Raw genomic sequence first — 21,219 nt, 5'->3', positions numbered from 1 at the left:
GTCAGGCACGGATTTGCACAAAACTTGGTATGAAGGTTGGTTATGGGCCAAGGAAGAACTGATTAACTTTTCATGTCGATTGGCCAACGGGGGGCGTGGTTTTGGGCGTGGCATATTACCAAAAGTGATTGTCACACGTGTTCTACTGGGCACGTGTCATGTCATGTCATGTCATGTTATGTTATGTTTATTTGGAGCAGATGTCAATGCTGTATTATCACTCTTTTAATATGATGTCTCATTGATCCATCATAGTGCACTATGATGGATCAATAAATAACCAACAAAGCAATATGTAATGTAATTTTTTTTATTATTTTGAAGAGGAAAACAGGTGGACGTAGATATGATGGTTCTATGATGTTAATGTCCACTGTTGGTGTTATCATTCTCTTCTTATTCAGAGCCAGACGTGCAGGACAGAAGTGTCCGGAGTCCTCCGAAAAATCTTCTGATACCCTTCTTCATCTTCATTTTTTTCCCCTCCTTGCTGTCCTCTTCCTCTTTGATGCACGTCTTTTTTTTTCTGTCTGGCTGGGAGCTTTAACAGTGACGTCCCAAGCGAAGTCCTCAGTGAAGAAAACGTCACTATCGTCTTTCTGTTTGTCAGGCTTGCACGACAGAAATTTCCAGAGGGCTCTGAAAAATCTTCTGATACGTCTCCTTTTTGTGGCCCTCTTGCTGTGGACTTCAGCATCGTCGTCTTCCTTCTTCTTTTTCACAGTGACATCCCACCGTCCTCTGGAAAATCTTCTCCTCTTCTCTTTTTTTTGGGCTGTCATCCCACCTTACTGCCTTGTTGTTGGTTTTGCCCAGGCAGTTTGTGGTATTTGGAGGAAGGTCAGGAGTAGCAGACACACTTGATGTCATTTTGGAGACATCTGATGTCTTCTGGGTCTCCACAACCTCACTGACAGTCAGGGAACACTCAGCCAGCTCACTGGAGGCTTGCACAGTTTGAACTGCGTCACTTGGGTTAGGGTGAGTCAGGTGATTGCAGTCCATGGTGGCATCTGCTGCCTCATTTAGAGCCAAGTTGGCTGAGGCCATAAGTGACTTCATCTCCATCTTCATCTCCAGGCTGCTGGTGTCAGCTGAAGCCAGTTCACCAGTTCACCAGGTTCCTCTTCCCTTGTGGGTTTACCTGTGCCATGTTCCTGTGCTGCGTTCATGTCAGCTGGAGTCAAGTCACTGTGGGCCCAATCTCGGAAACCCATCGTCTATCCGTCTGACGACAGATTAGACTCTGGGGGCGACGGCCAATATTTCGGTCGAACGTTTCTCCACACAATACACAAACATCGATACTTTTTGCAGGTCTCAAGTTGCTAATCGGACTGTAAACAATGACCGGCGCACGGAAGAGGAAGTCTTGGCCCGGATGTCCGCTGGCTACACCGGAAACCCCGAAATATTGGCCGTCACCCCCAGAGTCTAATCTGTCATCAGACGGATAGACGATGGGTTTCCGAGATTGCTGTGGGCCTCCACAGTGAGGGTGTTTTCATCAATATCCAACTTGCTCTTGGTGAAATCAACCAATGCCAGTGCTGCTTTGACCAACTCATTTAAGGCCAAGCTGCACTGAGCAGTATCAAGAGCGGACTCCTCAGCAGTAAGGTGCTGATCCACACTGTCTATGGCACAGTGAGTCTTCATTTTGGACTCATTGTCCTGTTCCATAATGGCTGTGGCTGTTTCAATGGCATCAGAGGGGCCCTCCACCTTTGGGGCCAGGTCATCTTTAACCACAACAATGTCAGTCTGCAAAGCAGAAGCTGGACATTCAGCAGTCAGGTCAGCTGGAGCCGGGGCACAGTGGGATTTGACACCGAGATCCTCCGTAACAGAAGCCTCCTCTGCCACAGCTGCAGAAGAAGCCAAGTCACCTCCATCCTGAGCAGAGGGAATCTCCACATTTTCAGCCAGGAATATTTTATTTTCATCAACTTGTGTTGACATTCATATTCTTCTCCCAGGCATCCTCTGTTCATGTAGGCTAACGTTATCTTGTAGGTCTAAATAAATAAATACATTTTCCGAGTTTCCAAATTAATCATCCGACTTTTGACTTAAGACTTGTGAAAATTTTCATGCAAAATTTCCAAGTAGGAAATTTGTTTTTCCGGCTATATCCGATGGGACATGAACGCACAGTCTACTCCTTTCCTCCCAGTCCAGCTCAGTGTCTGCCGGTGTTTAAAGTGCCGCTGGAGACTTAGATTGGAGAGCTTGGTATACACTCATATACTGTAGTAGGCTACACTTCACATTTGCCCCATCTGTGATTTAGTTTTGTACATGTTCATATTTAATTTGATATTAAGAGAGAGAATCACACAGGAGGCAATTGCGTTTCATGGCACTGCTCTGTGACATATAGTGTTCTCACATCATGCATCAATATGTTTTAATTCCATTATCACTATGGTAAAACTACAGCAAGACCAAATAGGAGAGGAGGGATTAGGGGAGTGGAGGGAGCGAGGGAAAGTGGAGGCCATTTGGGTCGGTTGATTTGCTACTTCATCATTAAAGATGGACAAGTGGCCCCATCATAACTGACATAGCCCACACCTACAATATGACTCATGGCCAAAGGTTTTTTGCACAACCACAAAATATGCACCCATTATTTAATTTTTTTTAATTTTTATTTAACCTTTATTTAACCAGTTAAGTCTTATTAAGTCTCATTAGCCTGAAGCTGCCGCTAATGCAAGTTAGAAAATAGCACAGACAGTAACTTTAACTGTGAGTTAGGTTAACTGTTGTACTCACATTTACGAGCTGGTAATTCCCCTGCCATGTTTTGTCAATTGGCTGACCCCCTTCACTTTTCAGTTTTGTTTTGTGAAAAACACACAGAACTGTTCTCCATGCTGGCACCCAGTAAACATGTTGATGTTAAATAGATATTGCTCATATTTGGCCAAGATTTGGGTTTCGCACCAAACCCTCCACTTGTTGGAATTTCCTTTAACACAGGAATGACATATATGAATTCTTAAATTGAGTGATGTTCCCCTGTAATTGCATCTTTGCCATAATTTTGTTTAATCTATAATTATATTGCACATGTTCAACAACATATACTGCAAAGTGCATGATGTCACACGAGGGCAGCAGCAGGGAAATCCAGTGATAATAAATACAAATACAAACATTAAATTAGATGTCTGTATATAATTTCAGAGGTTTCAAACTTTAGAGTGGCCCTACATGAGTTCAGGTATGGTAGACACAAATCTTAATCTGCTCAGTTATATGAGGAGTTAATGGGAAGACTGGAATCAGACATATATTTTCATTTTTTCATGTATTTTCAAAAACAACAAGGGTTATAGTCAGTCGTGCATGATTCCTACAGTAGACATACAGTATATAAAAAACACATACAAAAAGCATTTAAAAATATTAAAAAAAAATACATATCATCCAATATTTGTAAAAATGTACATTCATCATTATTCAGCATCTCTAAAATATACAGTATTCACTCTATAAATGTGTTGGGATTTTATCAACAAAGGACTTGAGCAACTTTTAAAAAGTTCCATAATTCTTTTTGGATTGGAGAATCAATTTGTGAGAAAGAGTTGGGGTCACTTTTTTGAAATGGCAGATATCTCATTTAAAAACAAAACTCTATACCACATAAACACAGCACTATCATACAATCACATATATATATACATATAAAAACATTAAACATTGAATGAAGTGCACATGGGGCAGTATTTGTAGGCTACACATTTCCCATGGTAAATATGGTAAATCTGTACATTACCTGGTTAACGTGGACAGAAAACACTAATCATGGCATTGAAAGGCTCTTCAGGCACATACTGACTTGTGTGTTTATGGTATGTTGGTTGTGCATCACCACACACACGCACACAGTGCACACACACGCACACACACACACACAAAACTTTAAATCCATCCAATCAATTCTATACTCCACTAATGTGAAAAAGAGTCCTTCAAAGATCTGCATACATTTAGTTTGGTCTGGTCACTGGTTTCTTCTTTTTTCTTTTTTGTGTTCTGTGTTGTCAGAGGAGTTGTTCGTTGCCTGATCTGTTCGTTCTCCTTTGTGAATAAAGGAGCTTTGGTCCTTGAGATAAAAAGGAAAAATATTTCCACTCTTATTAACACATTCTCTCATACATGTATCTATAACAATATTAATTTGTACACATCTCAGAACAACAATTATGTGGATGAAGGTGCTAACTATCAGTACACAGTGGTGCAAAATCTGGTATATGTGCTTTGCACCAGGACTTGGATCTATGACTAATAGACAAGTCAGTTACTTAGGTAGGTAGGTAGGAAGAGTAGGGAGGTAGACGGCTAAGTAAGTAGGTAAGTAAATAGGAGGGTAGTTAGCTAGGTAAGTAGGTTGATAGGTATATAGACAGGTGTGTAAGTAGGTAGATGGGTAGGGAGAAACTATACAATCTGCTGGAGCAAACTGGCATGTCGGCATGAGCATGACAAAGTACAACGAAGTAAAGATTGAAAAGAAGACACAATAAAAATGTGAGAGTGAATAACAGTATGAAAGTGTCTTACTCTTGAGTTTCTTTGAGTGGTGTCTTTTCATTCTCAGGGTCCCTGTGTGACCTGGTGGAGGATTTATAGAGTCAAGCCTGAACAAACTATCATGTGGATGTAGTCAGACCAGGCCTCTGCTTTAAAGGTGCTACATGTAAGATATTAACATCAATAAATCATTACCACATTCATTTTGAGACATTATGAGACCATCACTGAGAAGACTGGCAGCCTCTACATTTTACATTGTGTGAACAATCTGTTGGACTGCAGTGTGGCACAAAACAGGAAGGAGGGAGCTGTTCTTCCAGTGCAAATGGAGGTAAAGCTTTCAGAGTTTCTGACGAGGACAGATGGTGTCTTGAAAATAGATTGAAACACACATCAGTATTAGAGGGGTGCTGGCCCACAGGAACAAAGATTCAAAGTAAAAAATTGTAGCTGCACATCCCATCTGTGCTTGCTGTGGAAATGTCTTTTTAAGACAATAAAGAATTCTGCATCAGAGCTATGGGAGTGCATCTACAATATTTTACTTTGAGAGGACAGGTGGAGGAACAAGTGAGAGGCCGATGGAAAATCATCCTTTTCAGTAAAGTGAAAGAGAAAATGTTCACCTAATTTTGATAATCTCTATCACTAACAATAACACCAATGTGAGATAGAGGCTACCAATCGGCTCAAACATGGTCTCCATTATTAATTTGACAATAATATATTGATGTTTAAACTGTAGGAGAGCTGTAAGTCAAAGATTGTGTGGAAGCGGTTACCTGTTCCTACACTTTGGTATTATCAGGATAAAGAAGACAGTGAGAAATACAGCAACAGCAACAGCAACAGCAACAGCAACAGCAACAGCAGCAACTACACCGATCATAGTGGCTCCTACGAGAAAAAGATGACAATTGCTGATATGGCACACACAACATTCATAAAGAAAGCAACTACAAATCAAATATGAAAATTACGTTGAGATGACTTGAACACAAACTTACTGAAACTGCTCTCATCCACTGCAGGTTCCTTATCCAAACCTGGAAAAAGAAAAAAGAAACCTCCTAAACATCAGCATCATGAAGTAATTAATCAAGTATCTATGTATCCATCTATATATAATATAAAATCTATCTGTATATAAATGGTAGCATTGACAGCATTTCTCACCAACAGTTCGGGACATAGTAATCGTCTCAGGAATCGTCAACACCTTCATCAAAGCGCCAGAGAACAGCACGTAACACCTGACCAGTGTACTGTTACCATGGAAACCTGACAGTACAGCGGTGGCAGTGACAGTGACTGTACCGTTGGCGTTGGTGACACTGGCAGTGCTGTAGTTTGAAGAGCTGAAGTCACGTCCAGGAACCATCAGCGTTACAGTGGGAGCAGGCCGGCCTGTGGCTGAGCAGGACACAAGTGACCGCCCAGAGTTTGATGTAGTGATGAGCAGTGTGGGCTCATGCTCTGTAGAGAAAACACATTAAAAAGACATCAGCTGGATTAAGTTGTTATCATGTATATATAAAGGAAAACAGTTTTTGGAAAATAAGCTCTTTGAACTACTTGGCATGGTACCTGTGTGTGCCCAGTATTTTAGTTCAATCAGGAGAGACTAGGTTGAATGCTCAAATTAAAATCTTTATTCAGAAGCAAAACACGATGGAAACTTTGGCATAAGCTCCATGGAGGAACTCCTCCCATCGTGAAGTTAGGAGTAGGCTACATCTGTGGATGGACGTAGGAATTAGGAAGAGTTCCTCTGGAGCCTGGACATTGGAGGTGACGGGGTGGAGGAGGGGCGAAGGTAAGCAAAGCGACTGGAATGACAGCAGCATACAGCATAGATCCATGAGTAGCACATTAGCAAAGCAGGTGACGTGTTTATACTCCCATCACTTAGATGATTGGCTCTCTGAAGAGGGAAGTGACAACTACCTCTGATTGGTTCTCTGGAAAAAGAGGGAAAGTGTTCGGGATTGGGTAAAGAGAAAGCATGAATGAATGAATGATTTAGGTCTTTTCTTTCACACATGGTTCCTATAATGGGATTAAGGATAAATTGATAAATTAGTGAAACAAAATCATCTCAATAACCACAACTCCTAGACACGGGTGTAAGAGGTTGACATGGAATTGATATGGACCCCCGTACCCCCTAGTCACATCACAAAATGGACTGATGGCAATTAAATTTCATGAATAACTAGAAGGGCACTCGGAGAGTGCAGACCTCCGCCAAGGTTTGTGCTATTATTGCTTGTTCGTGAGTCGGATCCGGATCCGCTCCAAAATTTACCCTTCCACAAAGTTTCATGAAAATCGGGCCAGTAGTTTTTCCGTAATCCTGCTAACAGACAAACAGACAAACAGACAAACAGACAAACAGACAAACAGACAAACAAACAAACAAACAAACAAACGGCACCAAAAACATAACCTCCTTGGCGGAGGTAATGAGCACTCATTTTACATGATTACACTTTACAGTGAACATGATTAATGACATTTATTCAATGAAATATTGCCAAACAGTTTGATGATTGAAACTGTGTGTTGATGCAGTAACAAAACAACATGCCCATGATACATAGCTTGATGTTTTTAACACTATCTGCACACTGAAACTGTCAACATATGTACATACACACTTCCACATGCGCACGCACACACACACACACACACACACACACACACACACACACACACACACAAGGATCTTACCATAGACTTTCAGGCAGGTGTTTCCAGCCAAGGCTCCTTCAGGATAGGTGTTAAACAAACAGCGATAGCAGCCTTCATCCTGTGTCGTTACTCTCCTGATGACGATGGAGCAGTTCTGCAGTCCTGCATCTTCAAACTTCACTTTCCCTTTAAAGTCAGAATTAACCCTGGGGCCAGAGCGATTATTGTAGGTGCCAATATTCTCCTCCCTCTCTGGTAAAACCCTTTGCCATGTAACTTGATGAACTTCTTTAGACTGTGTGAGTTCACAGTTGAAACGGGCGTCCTGTCCCATTTTTGCCATCACAGTCTGCTGGGTTCGTATCATCTCTGTTAGACCTGGTGGAGGAATCGAAAAGATGTAGGGGCTGAGGTGAGTGTGTGTCAAGTTTATTTATATCCCTTCATCACAAAAGCATGGCTCAATGGTCTGTACAGAGAATGAGCTTACCTAGATCTAACTAATCAACAATCATAAAACAAAATGATGCAATACAATATGCAACAAAATAAAACACACTGAGGTGTGTGTATTTAGGGTTGGTAAGATGATTTCAAAATGTACTCTGTTACAGATTGCTGTTACCTGCTCAAAATTGTAATTTGTAATGTAATCTGCTAGAATATAACAACTCAGTGACGGAATCTGGTTTGTTTTGGGGGCAATTTTCTCTACAAACTGTACGAAATACACAGGCAAACACACAGTTTACTCTAATGTAGAGACTGTAAATTGAAGAATGTTATTACCACGACCCACAACCACCATCAACCATTATTTCAAGATGTGCAAAATAATACTTAAAATCTCACAAACTAAATGCCCTTTTCCCTTAAAACATATGTTTGACGACTAGCCTAATCCAGTAGATGAAAACTTTTATTTTTTCTTCCAAAAACAACTGTGTGATCTGATTACTGTTTCTTCCTATAACAAAAATCTGTGAACATTTACTGTTAACATCTCTGTAGTTAGATCAAAATCTGGCTAATCTGTCACATCCTCTGTAAGTGTTTTTTTTTTAAGAAATAGGGCCTATACATTTATATTCATCAAAAATATTTCAAAACGAATCAAATAAAAAGTATTTCAAAACTGTTACTTAAAACTCCCAGCAGAATTGCACCAACAGCCATCATTGTTGCATACAATATGAAGTTCATTAGAACCTCCTTGATATGAACCGGACATGAAAGCAATGGAGCTTTTTTCAAATTTTCAAAATTGTAGGTCATGCGCATATCGATGTACCCACAGTCCCCGCTCTCAGCAGAGCGAGTAGGGCTACACTGTGAGAGAAGCGGTATGATCATCAGACCTTTTTGGTTTAGACAAACAAGAAGTGCAAACTGATATCAGCGATACCAGTCTGTCACCAAATACTTTAGGAACCAACACATTATTGTTCCCATTGGCTGGAATCAGTCGCCAGACTTGTCGCTGTCACTTTTGAGAGATGAAGTCGCCAGGAAATCTGTAAAGTCGCTCAATCTAGCGTTGGACCAATCTGTGCTCAAAAAGTTGAAGGGGGGGGGGACAAAGGTCGACAGGACAAAGTTCACTAACCGGCAATGTGCTTCTCCCACATGGGGACTCAAAACACAGTTGTAATTATACTGCCAGCATCAATTTAATTATATTTAACTCTATCAGTTTAATTATGATAGTACTGGTGGGCCATATACTCTACAATCACACACTACACAACACTATACTAAACTATACTATACTATACCATAGGCCTACTACACTACACTACAGTTAAGCTATACTATCCCACAGTACAATAGAATACAATACTATAGCTACTATAATGCAGCTACACTGCACTATAGCTACTGTACATTAGCTATTATACTATACTACTGAAAAGTAATGGGATGAAGAGAACAGCATGGACTGGCTATTTAGGTGCTCTGTCCTGATTGGCCTACAACACCAGAGAGAAGGATGATCTTTAGGCCTGATTAGGTTTATTCAGCAGCAATGGCAAACAGATTTTTAGGATTAAATGATGAGGATGGTTTGTACTGAGAAATAGCTAGAAAAGGAAAACACAATTGGAATTGAATCAAAATCAGAATTTGATTAAATGGCATATTTCAACTAATAATCTGTCACAGCATCTGTACAGAAATTCAACAACTTAAAAAAAACCCAGAATCAAATAAAAATAAGGACTATTACTTAAAACCAACTAGCATCCACTCTGTCTCTTAGGTAACATGCTGTAAAATCACTTTCTTACCTTCTTGAAAGAGTCCCAGCAGAACAAGACGTATGACTCCACCTATAGCCATTGTGCATGTGGACAGAATGGAGGGAAATTCAAACTTAAGTTTGAACCAGTGAAAGTGAAAGAAAGAATAAGTTGCATCACCAACTGTAGCTCCTCCTCCTGTGTGTGTGTGTGTGTGTGTGTGTGTGTGTGCGTGTGTGTGTGCGTGCGATTCTGTGGTAAATAAAGAAGTACAAATAAGCAATAAATAACAATATTTAATGTTCCATAGTACACACAAACATTGAAAAAGTGCAAAATATGCTAAGGCTTAGGTGAACATTAAACAGAACAAAATCAATAAATTAAAGCTGCATTCAATAAGATTGTAATGTGGACCATGTAGAATGAACCAGTGTTTTATCTCTATGACCATTACATTGAATATGGACATAATTTCATGAGTCTGCCCGCAAATTACGTCCATATTCATATATTCATACCAGTGCATTCCAATGTATTTTTGGAAAATAATATGCAGAGTATAATATGTTATATCTATTAAGTACTAATGAAGACGTCCAACATTCCAACATGCTTTATATTCATTCAGTGTCCCATTGAAACTCACACTGCAAATTCAATCCCCATTCCCCTATCCTTTCTTGTATTACCATCAAAAGGACACCAGATGGCACCGTCACCCTCTCTGTCGTCCACAGTGCTTCAGCCTGTCCTGTCTTCAGCCTCCCCAAATTCTCCCATGTCACCCCTCTCCTCCCTGCTGCACTCCTGTTCCTCCGAGCCGTCGTCCAGATCGGCCTGCGCTCTGTGACCATCCCGCCCAGAAGAGTCGCTCCCTGTCTTGTTGTAACTGAAGAACTCATCGCTTCAAGATATAATTTCCATCCTCTGTTCCCTCTCAGTCAGCAACAACCATGAAACGAGGCTTAATAACTCAAAGCTCATTAAGCTTTGAAGATAGTCACATCCTCAGCTCTTCTTCTTTTGGTTGCATTAACCCCACTCCTCCCATCTCCCTGCTCCATAATATAGATATAAAGTGCTTAACATGTCTGGATGCAAAAGACATTTCTTTTGAATGAATATGAGAGTTTTTTTTTCCAAACACTGGAAAAAAAACAATTATGTATTAGCTTCAGTTCATTAAATATCTTTAAAGTATAGATGATCCAGTGAGCAAAAACCTTTTCATTTTGTCACTCGGACGTTCAAATCTTCATAATGCAGGAATGTTGCTTACTATCCAAAGTAACCACAGGCTAAAACTGATGTCTAAGAGGCTAAATGTTACACTTATACATTTCCATCTCCTCTGTGGTAATATCGCCTCACCAGAGCAAAGATGACAGTACAGGCAATGAATATTATAAGAACAACTACAACTGCAATCCCTGATTTAGAAATTCTGCCACCTAGAGAATACAACAAAAGGATTGCAGTTAAGTAAAGGAATAACATCAATAACATGATTTCAATAACAATAGCAGTCAGTAACAGTTTTAGGTGCCAATATTCTTCTTTCCCTCAGGTAAAACCTTTTGTGTGTGTGTGTGTGTGTGTGTGTGAGTGTGTGTGAAGTCAAGTTAATTTATAGCCCTTCATCACAAAAGCATGTCTCAAAGGCCTCGATCTAACTGATTAACAATCCACCACAGAACGAAATGATGCAATACAGCATATACAACAAAATAAAACACACTGAGGTGTGTGTATACAGTAGTAATTATATATCAGCTGTGTGAGAAGTTTCATAAGTGCTAGGCAGGTTTCCTGTTCTGCATCAAGCCACTATTTCTGAAGTGTCTTCATGCAGACCACAGGTGTAAGGGAAGTGGTGTTGGGGGGTGGACAGTGAGATGAGGGGCGACTGCAACGCATCACAGTGAAGAAGTAGCATCACTTTTTCATCTTCATCTTCATTTCATCTTCTTCATAGACCAACCAAGGGAAATCATTACTTTAGATTATTGGTCAGTATGGGTGGAAATGCTGTTAAAGTAATGTTGATTCTGTTTGTTGAAGTATGCCACTCTTCTGAAGGTAAGACATGTCACTCTGTCTACTAAACTATATACCATACTGTACTAAACTATATACCTTACTGTACTAAACTATATACTATACTGTACTAAAGGCACAGGCCTACCAACATGCAGCATGAAGAAACACTTGTATAGAGGAAAATGTATGTTTTGGTTAAAGTTTTCGTTTATTCTAGCAGGGACAAAGACTTTTGATCTGCAAGCTTACCGACAATGTTACTGATATCTTTTTTTTTTGTTATCCATTTTCTCCCTACTTTCTTTACGCAACACTACTTTACATACAATGCAGTCACTGTGGAGTGGCTGCACTGTCTACACGGATACAGTAGCTACTTTTTACATCATGCAGTTTATTTATTGCCTTATTCATTCTAGTGCATCTAAAAATGTGATTATACAGCAACTGCAAACTAAATCAAAGTCTACATTTCCTATTGACTGCAGTGACTCTTGTGAAAACCATTGGGAGAGAACCAGATGTCACTCCAGTGTGCCTCAATAAAACACTGGATATGATCTTGCTTACAGTATGTAAGATCAGCACAGAAAGGAACAGAGGAGAAGAGTGTCACCTGGCATATCGGCATGGGAAGGGCTTTGAGCACAGTTGTGACTCCAGGATCAAACTTATAAAAGAAGATCAGACTTTGTTTCTTCACTTGAACAATTTAACACCAGTGGACAGTGGGAACTACACTTGTGAGTGTGCATATGATGGAGGAACAAATTTCCTTCATCTCAATATTACTGTAGAAGGTAAATGTGTGATTTATATTTTTGCTTTTGTGTTATACACTTCATGTGTATCAGTCATATTTTGACTCAATTTCAAGTGGTTATTTTCCTGTATATGATAACATGAAGAATTTAAATGTCTGCAGCATGCCTGTGTTTCTAGAAAAAAAAAAGCAGACTTGGCTGAATATGCAAGGTAAATCACAGTATAGAGTAATTAGGCCAACAAAACCAGGCTGCAGCATTGACATATGAAGAAATTGATACTTACAGTAATGTCTGTAGGTCTGTTTTAACTTCTGTCATTTTACTGCATACTGTATTGATAGCTTAATACTGTCTGAATAGAGATGTAAAGCAGTGTGTAAAACAGATTTTATGAATGTCAAAATGAGATGTTGGGGTTCAGATATTAAATATTTGATTCAGAGAAGATGCCAGTCAATACTGCATGATACTGTGGATGGGAGAGAGAAGGGCCTTCATTTTCCTCTCCACATGGAGCAGATACTGATGCCATTTTCCCTGACAGAGTTGCTTGTTCTCTTTCACAATGTTTTAGAGGATGAAGAGCCCGGCACTTCTCCAATAACGGCCACTGCTACAGCTGTGATCGGTGTTGCTGCATTCATCATTTTAACTGGAGTTATCCTTGGATTTATCCTGAGAAAAATTCATCATGGGTGAGAGATTCTTATAAAGTGACCTAAACCTTGTAAAATAATATTGCTAATTTATATGTTGAGTAAAGCATTATAATTAAAAATGCTCAATGGCTTCATAGCAGTAAAGGAGCTACATCAGCACTGCAGCTTTTGTTGCCAAGCAGAACAGTGTTATAATATTCTCTGTACAAATGAAGAGTTAATTTACTAAACATCATAGACTATAGCCATTTTAGGGAACAAAAATGACCTGAAATTCATAATTAATGGCTTTAATGTAGAGGATCCTGTCTGTAAAAATGTTATGTTGTGAACCAAGGACCTAAGTTATCAACTATCTTTTTAAAAAGTACCATCATTTAGTTTCATTTTATGCTATAATTTTGTTAACATAGATGTCACTGTTGCCTATCTCAGCTGAGCTCTTATTTTGAAGAACTTGACCTTGTTTTCGGTTACGTCTGAAACAGTGACGAGGAACATGGTGTTAACTTTTCATCCTACAAATTACTAGATAGACTATAATTCCTTCTTTAATTGTCTTTCTCAGTATTCAGTATTCTCCTACTAACTCTGACATTCCTTCTAATTTACAGAAAAAACTCAAGGTCAGAATCAGATGGATTACCCAAATCTGAAACTCCCTGTTCTTTGGTGAGCACTGTATAGTTTTTTTTTTTTAATACTTTTCAACTTAGAAAGTACCTAATTTAATGTATGCAGTCATTTATACTCAGCTGTCCTGGCATGGGAACGTCTCCACCATTTTTCAACCACATTTAATCAGACTTTAAGAGTTTGATATGTTTTTATAGGACCAAGACGACCAAGACCCCTACACTAGCATTCAGCACCCAGCCGGTGATCTCTACCAAACCGTCTCCTCAGTGCACCGTCTTCATGATGCTGCGGCAAATCCAGCCAGCAGCAGTGAAATGATCGGCCACTTGGATAACCAGGGACCAGATGGAAGAGAGACAGATTCCCATCCACACAGCAGGACAAGCTGCAAAATCTATCAAAATACTTAAACCCAAAGTCAAGATAATACATGTCAATATTTTGACTTTTTGGACTTCCTTTGGCTAAAGGAATTAGCTTTGCAAGAGGATAAAGTGCTAGTGCATAGGTTTAGTTTAGTTTAAATTAATGTAAACATTTTCTCAGACAGGCAGATTGATTTGGAGGCCAACGATTCATCACAGCACTAGAAAACTTTGCTTTGGAAATTGTCTTTAACATGTTTCCCTTTAACAAAACGTTGCAGCCTCTTCTGATTTTGACACTTTTTCAATTTGTCGTATATATCCCTAATAAGCATAACACAATTTTGACTAGAGATTACCGATAACCTGTTTTGTTGTTTTACAAGAGAGGGAAATCCACTCTAGGATGCTGGGATTCAATACTTGCCCTTTCATAGATGGAGGCCTTAACCAGAATACCATCTCTGGCCACCCAAACAGTCTGTTTTGATGTTAAGTACCAGGATGTGGTTCATGTTGGCTCTTGCTGACTGCATGCTGTCTCAAAACCTCAAGCTGCCAGCTGGTATTTCAGCGTCAGATGCTGGATCACTGTCACAGGTGTCAGTTTGAGAGGGCAGGTATTTCCCAGATGCAATCAATAACTGAGAACATTTTGATGCAGCACTTCCACTTCTTTCATCTTGCTGTTGAGAATTTTTTGTTTGTTGATAGGATTAGATAGAAGGATTTTGTAAGGATGCCCAGAAGACAAAATGCCATTTTTCATTCAACAAGATGATTCTTTTTATAGTAGTAATCTGCAACCTTTTAATGTAAATAAAGGTCCATTTTCTACTCTCTATCACTGATTGATACAGTACAATACACTACACTATAGTCTACTATACTATACTATACTAGCCTACTATACCATAGCTACTATAATGCAGCTACTATAAGACACTACAGATAATGTAGCTACTATAGGCTACTATAGCTACTGTAATGTAGCTACTACACTGTTTCACAGTAGGCTACGCTGCACTATAGCTACTGTACGTTAGATATTATACTATTGAAAAATAATGGGCCGAGGAGAACAGTCTGGAACAGCTGTTTAGTGTCATGATTACAACACCGGAGAGAAGGATGATCTTTTGGCCTGATTGGATTTATTCAGCAGCAATGGCAAACACAAATCTTTAGGATTAAATGATGAGGACAGCAACAAAAGGAAAACACATTTGGAATTGAATCAAAATCAGAATAGGATAATGTGTCATGTAAGTGCAGAAAAGACATTCACTTCATTTCTTTGCTTTGCGTTTTCATTTATTGCCTATTTATTTTACAACCTAAACTTTTGGGGAAAGGGGAGGTGGAACAAAGGATTTGCAGTTCATTGTTTGCGCGCAAAAGCGCGCGTCAAAGGCCCAGCCTATATACATGGGAAACACCCCCGCCTCGAAGACCGATGTCCATATAAGGTCATGGGCATCACAGGTGTCTCCTCTCGCTGGCGCAGACTCAACATGTCACATCCTCTGTATAGAAGTTGACTTAAACGAGCACAGATCCTTTGCAGACCCACGGCACGCTCTGCTTTCAATCAAAGCCCTATAGCTTCTAAACATAAAACTTAGGTAACATACTGTAAAAACTGTAATTACTGTGTGTGTGCGTTTCTGTGTTAGAGGCCATAAAAAGAAGTCAAGTAAAAATAAGCAATAAATAACAATATTTAATGTTCCATAGTACACACAAGCATTGAAACGTGCAAAATATGCTAAGGCTTAGGTGAACATTAAATAGAACAAAATCAATAAATTAAAGCTGCATTCAGTTAGATTGGAATGTGGACCACATAGAAACAACCATGATAGGCTACCATTACATTGAATATGGACGTAATTTGACGATGAGTCTGCATGGTTCTCATTTCGTGAGTCTGCCCGCAAATTACATCCATATTCATATATTCATACCAATGCATTCCAATGCATCGTTGGAAAATGATATGCGGAGTATAATATATTATATCTATTAAATACAAATGAAGACTTCCAACATTCTGATATGCTTTATATTCACTCTGAAATTAAATAACTACCTAATATTCACTGCTCCATATTTCAAAAATATAGATAATTGGATCCTCTAAAATATTCCTATTTGGTTGTAATTTCAAAAATATTCCTTAGTGAGTTTTAATTTTGTAGAAGCAAACATTTTGAGAGAGTTGGTGTCATAATTTTTAAGTGTGCCGTTGAAACTCACACTGCAAATTCAATTCCCCATTCCCCTATCCTTTCTTGTATTACCATCAAAAGGACACCAGATGGCACCGTCACCCTCTCTGTCGTCCACAGTGCTTCAGCCTCCCCAAATTCTCCCATGTCACCCCTCTCCTCCCTGCTGCACTCCTGTTCCTCCAAGCCGTCCTCCAGATCGGCCTGCGCTCTGCGACCATCCCACCCAGAAGAGTCGCTCCCTGTCTTGTTGCAATTTAAGAACGCATCACTTCAAGATATCATTTCCATCCTCTGTTCCCTCTGAATCACATCCCCCTCTCCAGTTTTCCCTGCTGCTTTCTTCCTGACTCATATTTCTTCACCCAACACTTTCTTATTGTAAATGATTCCAAGGACTAAGGAATATGTGTTTCACTCTCAAGTTGCACTGATCCATGCACTCCTCACTAGTATTTGTGTGTAATATTGGTGATCCACGAACTGAAGCTTATTCTACTGTTAATATGGAATAGAGTGTTAGCTAAATGCCTAAAATATAAATTATTCATGTACAACAACTGTAGACTCTTTGTAAGCCTCATCAAACTAATTTGGACTTCTCACAAAGGTCTTACCCGTCTGACACTGAGCAAAAGCGTCATACTAAAACAAGTTTGCTCTCATCGTATTCCTGCAAAACTTTTTATATTTCCTGCATTTTTACTTCCTATAAAGTGCCAAAAGTGATTAACTGTCAAGTCAGCAACAGCCATGAGACTCACCAGCACTGGAAACTGTGCTGGTGAGGCTGAGGCTCTTAATAACTCAAAGCCTGTTAAGTTTTGAGTTAAGTAACATCCTCAGCTCTTCTTTTTTTGTTTGCATTAACCCCACTCCTCCCATCTCCCTGCTCCATAATAAAGATATAAAGTGCTTGACATGTCTGGATGCAAAAGAAATGTGGATGAATATGAGAGTCCATTTTCCAAACACTGGAAAAAACAAACATTAGCTTAAATTCATAAAATATCTGTAAAGTATAGATGATCCAGTGACCTTTTCATTTTGTCACTCGGACATCCAAATCTTCATAATGCAGGAATGTCGCTCCAAAGTAACCACAGGCTAAAACTGAGGTCTAAGAGGCTAAATGTTACACTTATACATTTCCATCTCCTCTGTGGTACATGGCAATACTGCGGCCCTGCAACCTGTTAGAGAGAAAAGAAAGCACAGTTTATCATGGTGTCGGTGCACATCACACACAGATAGGACTCTCTGCTACTGGGCTTATATTCACCAATAAGTTGAATTCTAAATATCTCACTACATCTACTGGTAAACAATTGTCTGACACAGTTTTAATAAGTAATATCTCACCTTTTTCGCCTCGCCAGAGCAAAGATGACAATACAGGAAATTAATATTATAAGAACAACTACAACTGCAATCCCTGAATTAGAAAGTCCGCCACCTAGAGAATACAACAAAAGGATTCCAGTTAAGTACAGGAATAACGTCAATAACATTTCCAGAGAAGAGGAAGTTGGCATGTTTCCAAGATAGTCTATTTTGCATGCTAATACTTGACTCACCCCCGCCTCCCCTCACTGATCTAATCAACCACCTATCAGCTGACTTCCCCAGACAGCTGGTGTTTACCTGATTTACTCACGCTCATGTGTCTCATGGGTTTTTCTAGAACACGAAACCTATCTAGTGAAACTGAAACCAGTGTCTGTACTGTGATGATGTCAGATTATTAATGAGCTCTGGAGGCTGCAGCACTGCAGCACTACTGCAGTGTAAAGCTTTAGAGGAATATATACAGCACAGGTGTGTAAATGTTGAATAACCTGTGCAGTACACACTTAGTATACTATACTGTACTGTACTGTACTATGCCACACTACCCTGTACTATAGGGTATATACTTTACAGTAGCAACTATACTATAGGTATTCTTCAGTAGCAAGTATACAATAGATAGATAGATAGATAGATAGATAGATAGATAGATAGATAGATAGATAGATAGATAACTTTATTGATCCCAGAAGGGGAATTGAATCGTCATAGCAGCCAAGATACATTAAAAACACACAGATAACAAGATGCATTAAAACACAACAGATAAAAACACACGAGGGTATGATGGCTAAAAAGAAAAGTGACTAAATGAATAAAGAAATAAATACTTGACTACCTAGTGAGGTTCATAAAAGTGTACTATACTATAGCTACTATACTGTACTATACTGTACTATAGTATGCTGTAGCTACTATACTATACTATGCCACACTACACTGTAGTGTAGCAAGTATTCTATATTATAGCTACTATATTATACTATAGCTACTATACTATACTATACTATACTATACTATACTATAGCTACTATACTATACTATAGCTACTATACTATACTATACTATACTATACTATACTATACTATACTATATTATAGCTACTCTACTCATACCTCCCTCTTTCTGCCAGGGGTAATGTTGCGACAGTAGGAGGGCAGTAGCCTATAGATATATTTACCCTTGTCCTCTGTCTCGTTGTCATGACGCCCAGATAAATCAAGAATGTGAATCGGCTCCTTTCTCTGCCCCCTCGTCCCTGTGTTCAGCAGACAGTCCACATATCCCTCCCAGTGTGGCGGCAGCCGCAGAGCGACGCTGCTGTTGGTGGTAAACGTGTGGTCGTCGTTCGTCACCGTCCTGTGACTCGGCTCCTTGGAGACGATGCCGGGCGGGATGTGCCACTGAACGGCCGGAGCCGGTTTACCTGTGGCAGAGCAGCTCACCACAACTTCTACGTCGGGCCCACTGCTGGGAATTCGCTGCACGTGCGGTGTGACCTCAGATATGCCTTGGTAGAGAAATGAAACTTATCATTTTTCTGCTGTGCTGCTGTGAGCTAAAGTTTCATTTATTTGGATGTCCTATATTTAGACTTTTACTTTTAGTTTTGATCTGTCCAAAAGACTACTATTACTCTACTGTACATCGGACAGGTGATAAGACTTAATATATCTTTGCTGCCATTTACCTTGCACAGTGAGGCAAATCTGCTTTCTTTTGGACCCACCGGGAAACACATTGAATGAGCAAATATAGCAGGCTTCATCTCCCCATGTTACATTCTTCACAGTGATGGATGTTGAGTTGAGAGACGCTTCTGTGAGGATCACTTTTCCCCGGTGAGGCTCATTTATTTGTTTACCAAACCGTTTGTTGTAGGATGCCAAGTTCTCTATGGCCTCGTCCTTGTAATGCCTCTGCCACGTCACCTGCAGCACACCTGTTGGGAAGCCAAACGGGTCACATTTTGTCTCTCTTACGCATTCATGGTAATAACTGAAAAATGATTTAATAAATGATTGAGAAATTATATGAATATAACTCAACATAAAACTCAAAGCACATACACAATCAAAGTCATTCATCTTCTCTTTAAATTCTATAGATTTATTCATTAATTTACTCAGTTAAACTTAATTGTCCCATAAGGGAATTTTGGTTTGCAGACAGTGTTTACAGTAAAAACACAGCCTAAAGCACAGTGAAACATAACAAATCGCCCACATATAGTCTACCATACAGACAAACATCAGTTGGTAAAACAGACAATGGGTTATAGCTCCACATAATAAGAATAGCCTAATAATAAACTTTACTCTATAGCAATTTTAATTTATAGTGCTTATAAGTGCTTTACAGTGAGCTGTAAGAAAAAACAATAAGTAAAGTGGTAACCTGCAAATTAGCCTCAGTTAAATTAATTAGAATTGAATAGAACAAATTAAGCATGAAAATAGAATTAGAACTATTTTTGCTAGAACCTATAAAAGAATCAAGGATAAAACAAGATGAAAAAGGAAATTAGAAGACATTTAAAACATAACCCTGCCTCTGGCTTGCAAGCCATAACCAACAATCTCCTCCCCACTATAACATGACGATCCCTGGAAAACGGACCAATTGTGAAACATGACCCATTTGCCTTTCCATAGTCACCTGTTATATCTGTCACTGCGCACCTGTAATGCGCGTCCCCTCCGAAGTCAGCTGTGGCGTCTCCATCGACGGTGACTTCTGAAGAGACGGCTATGGAAAAACAGCAGAATGTCGGTATGTAGACTGATAGTAAATTACACTTTGGTAATCAGACTGGTGATCAAGCCATTATACAGATTTATAGTGGTAGTCTAAAATAAAAATAGTGCGCACGCTTTGACCCCGTGCAGGCGGTCAGGTTAACATCCACCTAAGCCACTGAGCAAAAGACATGATTTCAACGTTGCGTCTATGCTTTAGCTCTCATATAGCCCAGGATCATTGTGGCTATGTATAGACCTATTTTAGACCAAGCAGTAAATACATTATTACAGTGAATAAACATCTGTAAATGCCAAAAATATGCACCAGAGAAGTCCTGTAGACTAGCCTACAAGATAATTATCTGAGCACAAGAAGTAATTTCCACATTGCGTCTATGCGTAGCTCTCATATAGTCCAGGATAATTTTGTCTCTGTATAGACATCTAATAAACTTTCACTTTTCAACCCCATTTAAACTTAATTTAGCCTAGACGGCTATGGGCCATTTAGACGTGTTTTAAACGTCTAATCAACGTAAAATTGCTCAGTGGGAAGAATTAAAACAAACCTTCAACATCCTGTAGAGTTGTGCATCCTACCTGTAAACAGCCCGTACACGAGCAGCAGGACCTGCACCATCATCTGGGAGTGTTCAAACCCTTTCGGTTGTCTCTCTGTGACTGGGACTTTTAAACAGAAGACCAAAAGTGAAACTCAGATAGGGGATTCCTGCTTAGGTTGACTAATTGGAGAGCAACCTAAATCACGACATTCTGAAATTGACACCTATAATTTAAGTTATATACTGGTTTAAAGCCATTTTATGATCATTGTCTTATTTCAAAATTCAAGATAGAGCGAGGACTTCCAATTTGACTGCATATATTTTCCTTACAAGACCTTATGAAAAAGGACAAAAGTGCTATAATAAAAAA

At 39.4% G+C, this 21,219-nt stretch overlaps 2 protein-coding genes and 2 long non-coding RNA genes across 4 annotated transcripts; 1 reads left to right on the top strand and 3 right to left on the bottom strand.

Annotated features, from left to right (window-relative positions):
• Positions 1-3,443: 3,443 nt before the first annotated feature.
• LOC139655042 (uncharacterized) lies at positions 3,444-5,414 on the bottom strand. Its single transcript, XR_011696053.1, has 3 exons — positions 5,337-5,414; positions 4,582-4,632; positions 3,444-4,120 (listed from the first exon to the last, which is right to left on the bottom strand). It is a non-coding gene; the product is annotated as an uncharacterized lncRNA (long non-coding RNA).
• An 8-nt stretch (positions 5,415-5,422) lies between these two features.
• On the bottom strand, positions 5,423-9,583 carry LOC139655041 (OX-2 membrane glycoprotein-like; the record flags this gene model as incomplete). The annotated part of the gene is made up of 5 exons (XM_071532345.1): positions 9,537-9,583; positions 7,288-7,626; positions 5,731-6,030; positions 5,562-5,600; positions 5,423-5,451 (listed from the first exon to the last, which is right to left on the bottom strand). Coding segments are annotated over exons 2-5 (696 nt in total), but the record flags the coding sequence as incomplete, so codon positions are not given.
• Positions 9,584-11,475: 1,892 nt separating this feature from the next.
• Positions 11,476-12,978, top strand: LOC139655020 (uncharacterized). Its single transcript, XR_011696052.1, has 3 exons — positions 11,476-11,570; positions 12,020-12,331; positions 12,873-12,978. It is a non-coding gene; the product is annotated as an uncharacterized lncRNA (long non-coding RNA).
• A 2,686-nt stretch (positions 12,979-15,664) lies between these two features.
• LOC139655039 (OX-2 membrane glycoprotein-like) lies at positions 15,665-20,948 on the bottom strand. Its single transcript, XM_071532343.1, has 6 exons — positions 20,884-20,948; positions 20,201-20,290; positions 19,233-19,484; positions 18,723-19,052; positions 17,555-17,648; positions 15,665-17,385 (listed from the first exon to the last, which is right to left on the bottom strand). Exons 1-6 carry the CDS (start codon positions 20,924-20,926, stop codon positions 17,334-17,336), a joined length of 861 nt encoding a protein of 286 aa, XP_071388444.1. The 5' UTR covers positions 20,927-20,948; the 3' UTR covers positions 15,665-17,333.
• Between the last annotated feature and the right edge of the window lie 271 nt (positions 20,949-21,219).

This window comes from Centroberyx affinis, unplaced genomic scaffold (assembly GCF_046629955.1).
Source record: "Centroberyx affinis isolate AG114_WGS23_722 - 3 ecotype Tasmania unplaced genomic scaffold, CSIRO-AGI_Caff_v1 ptg002185l_1, whole genome shotgun sequence".
Lineage (NCBI taxonomy): Eukaryota > Metazoa > Chordata > Actinopteri > Beryciformes > Berycidae > Centroberyx > Centroberyx affinis.
The sequence above is the reverse complement of the archived record's forward strand: the minus strand, read 5'-3'. Positions and strand labels throughout refer to the sequence as shown.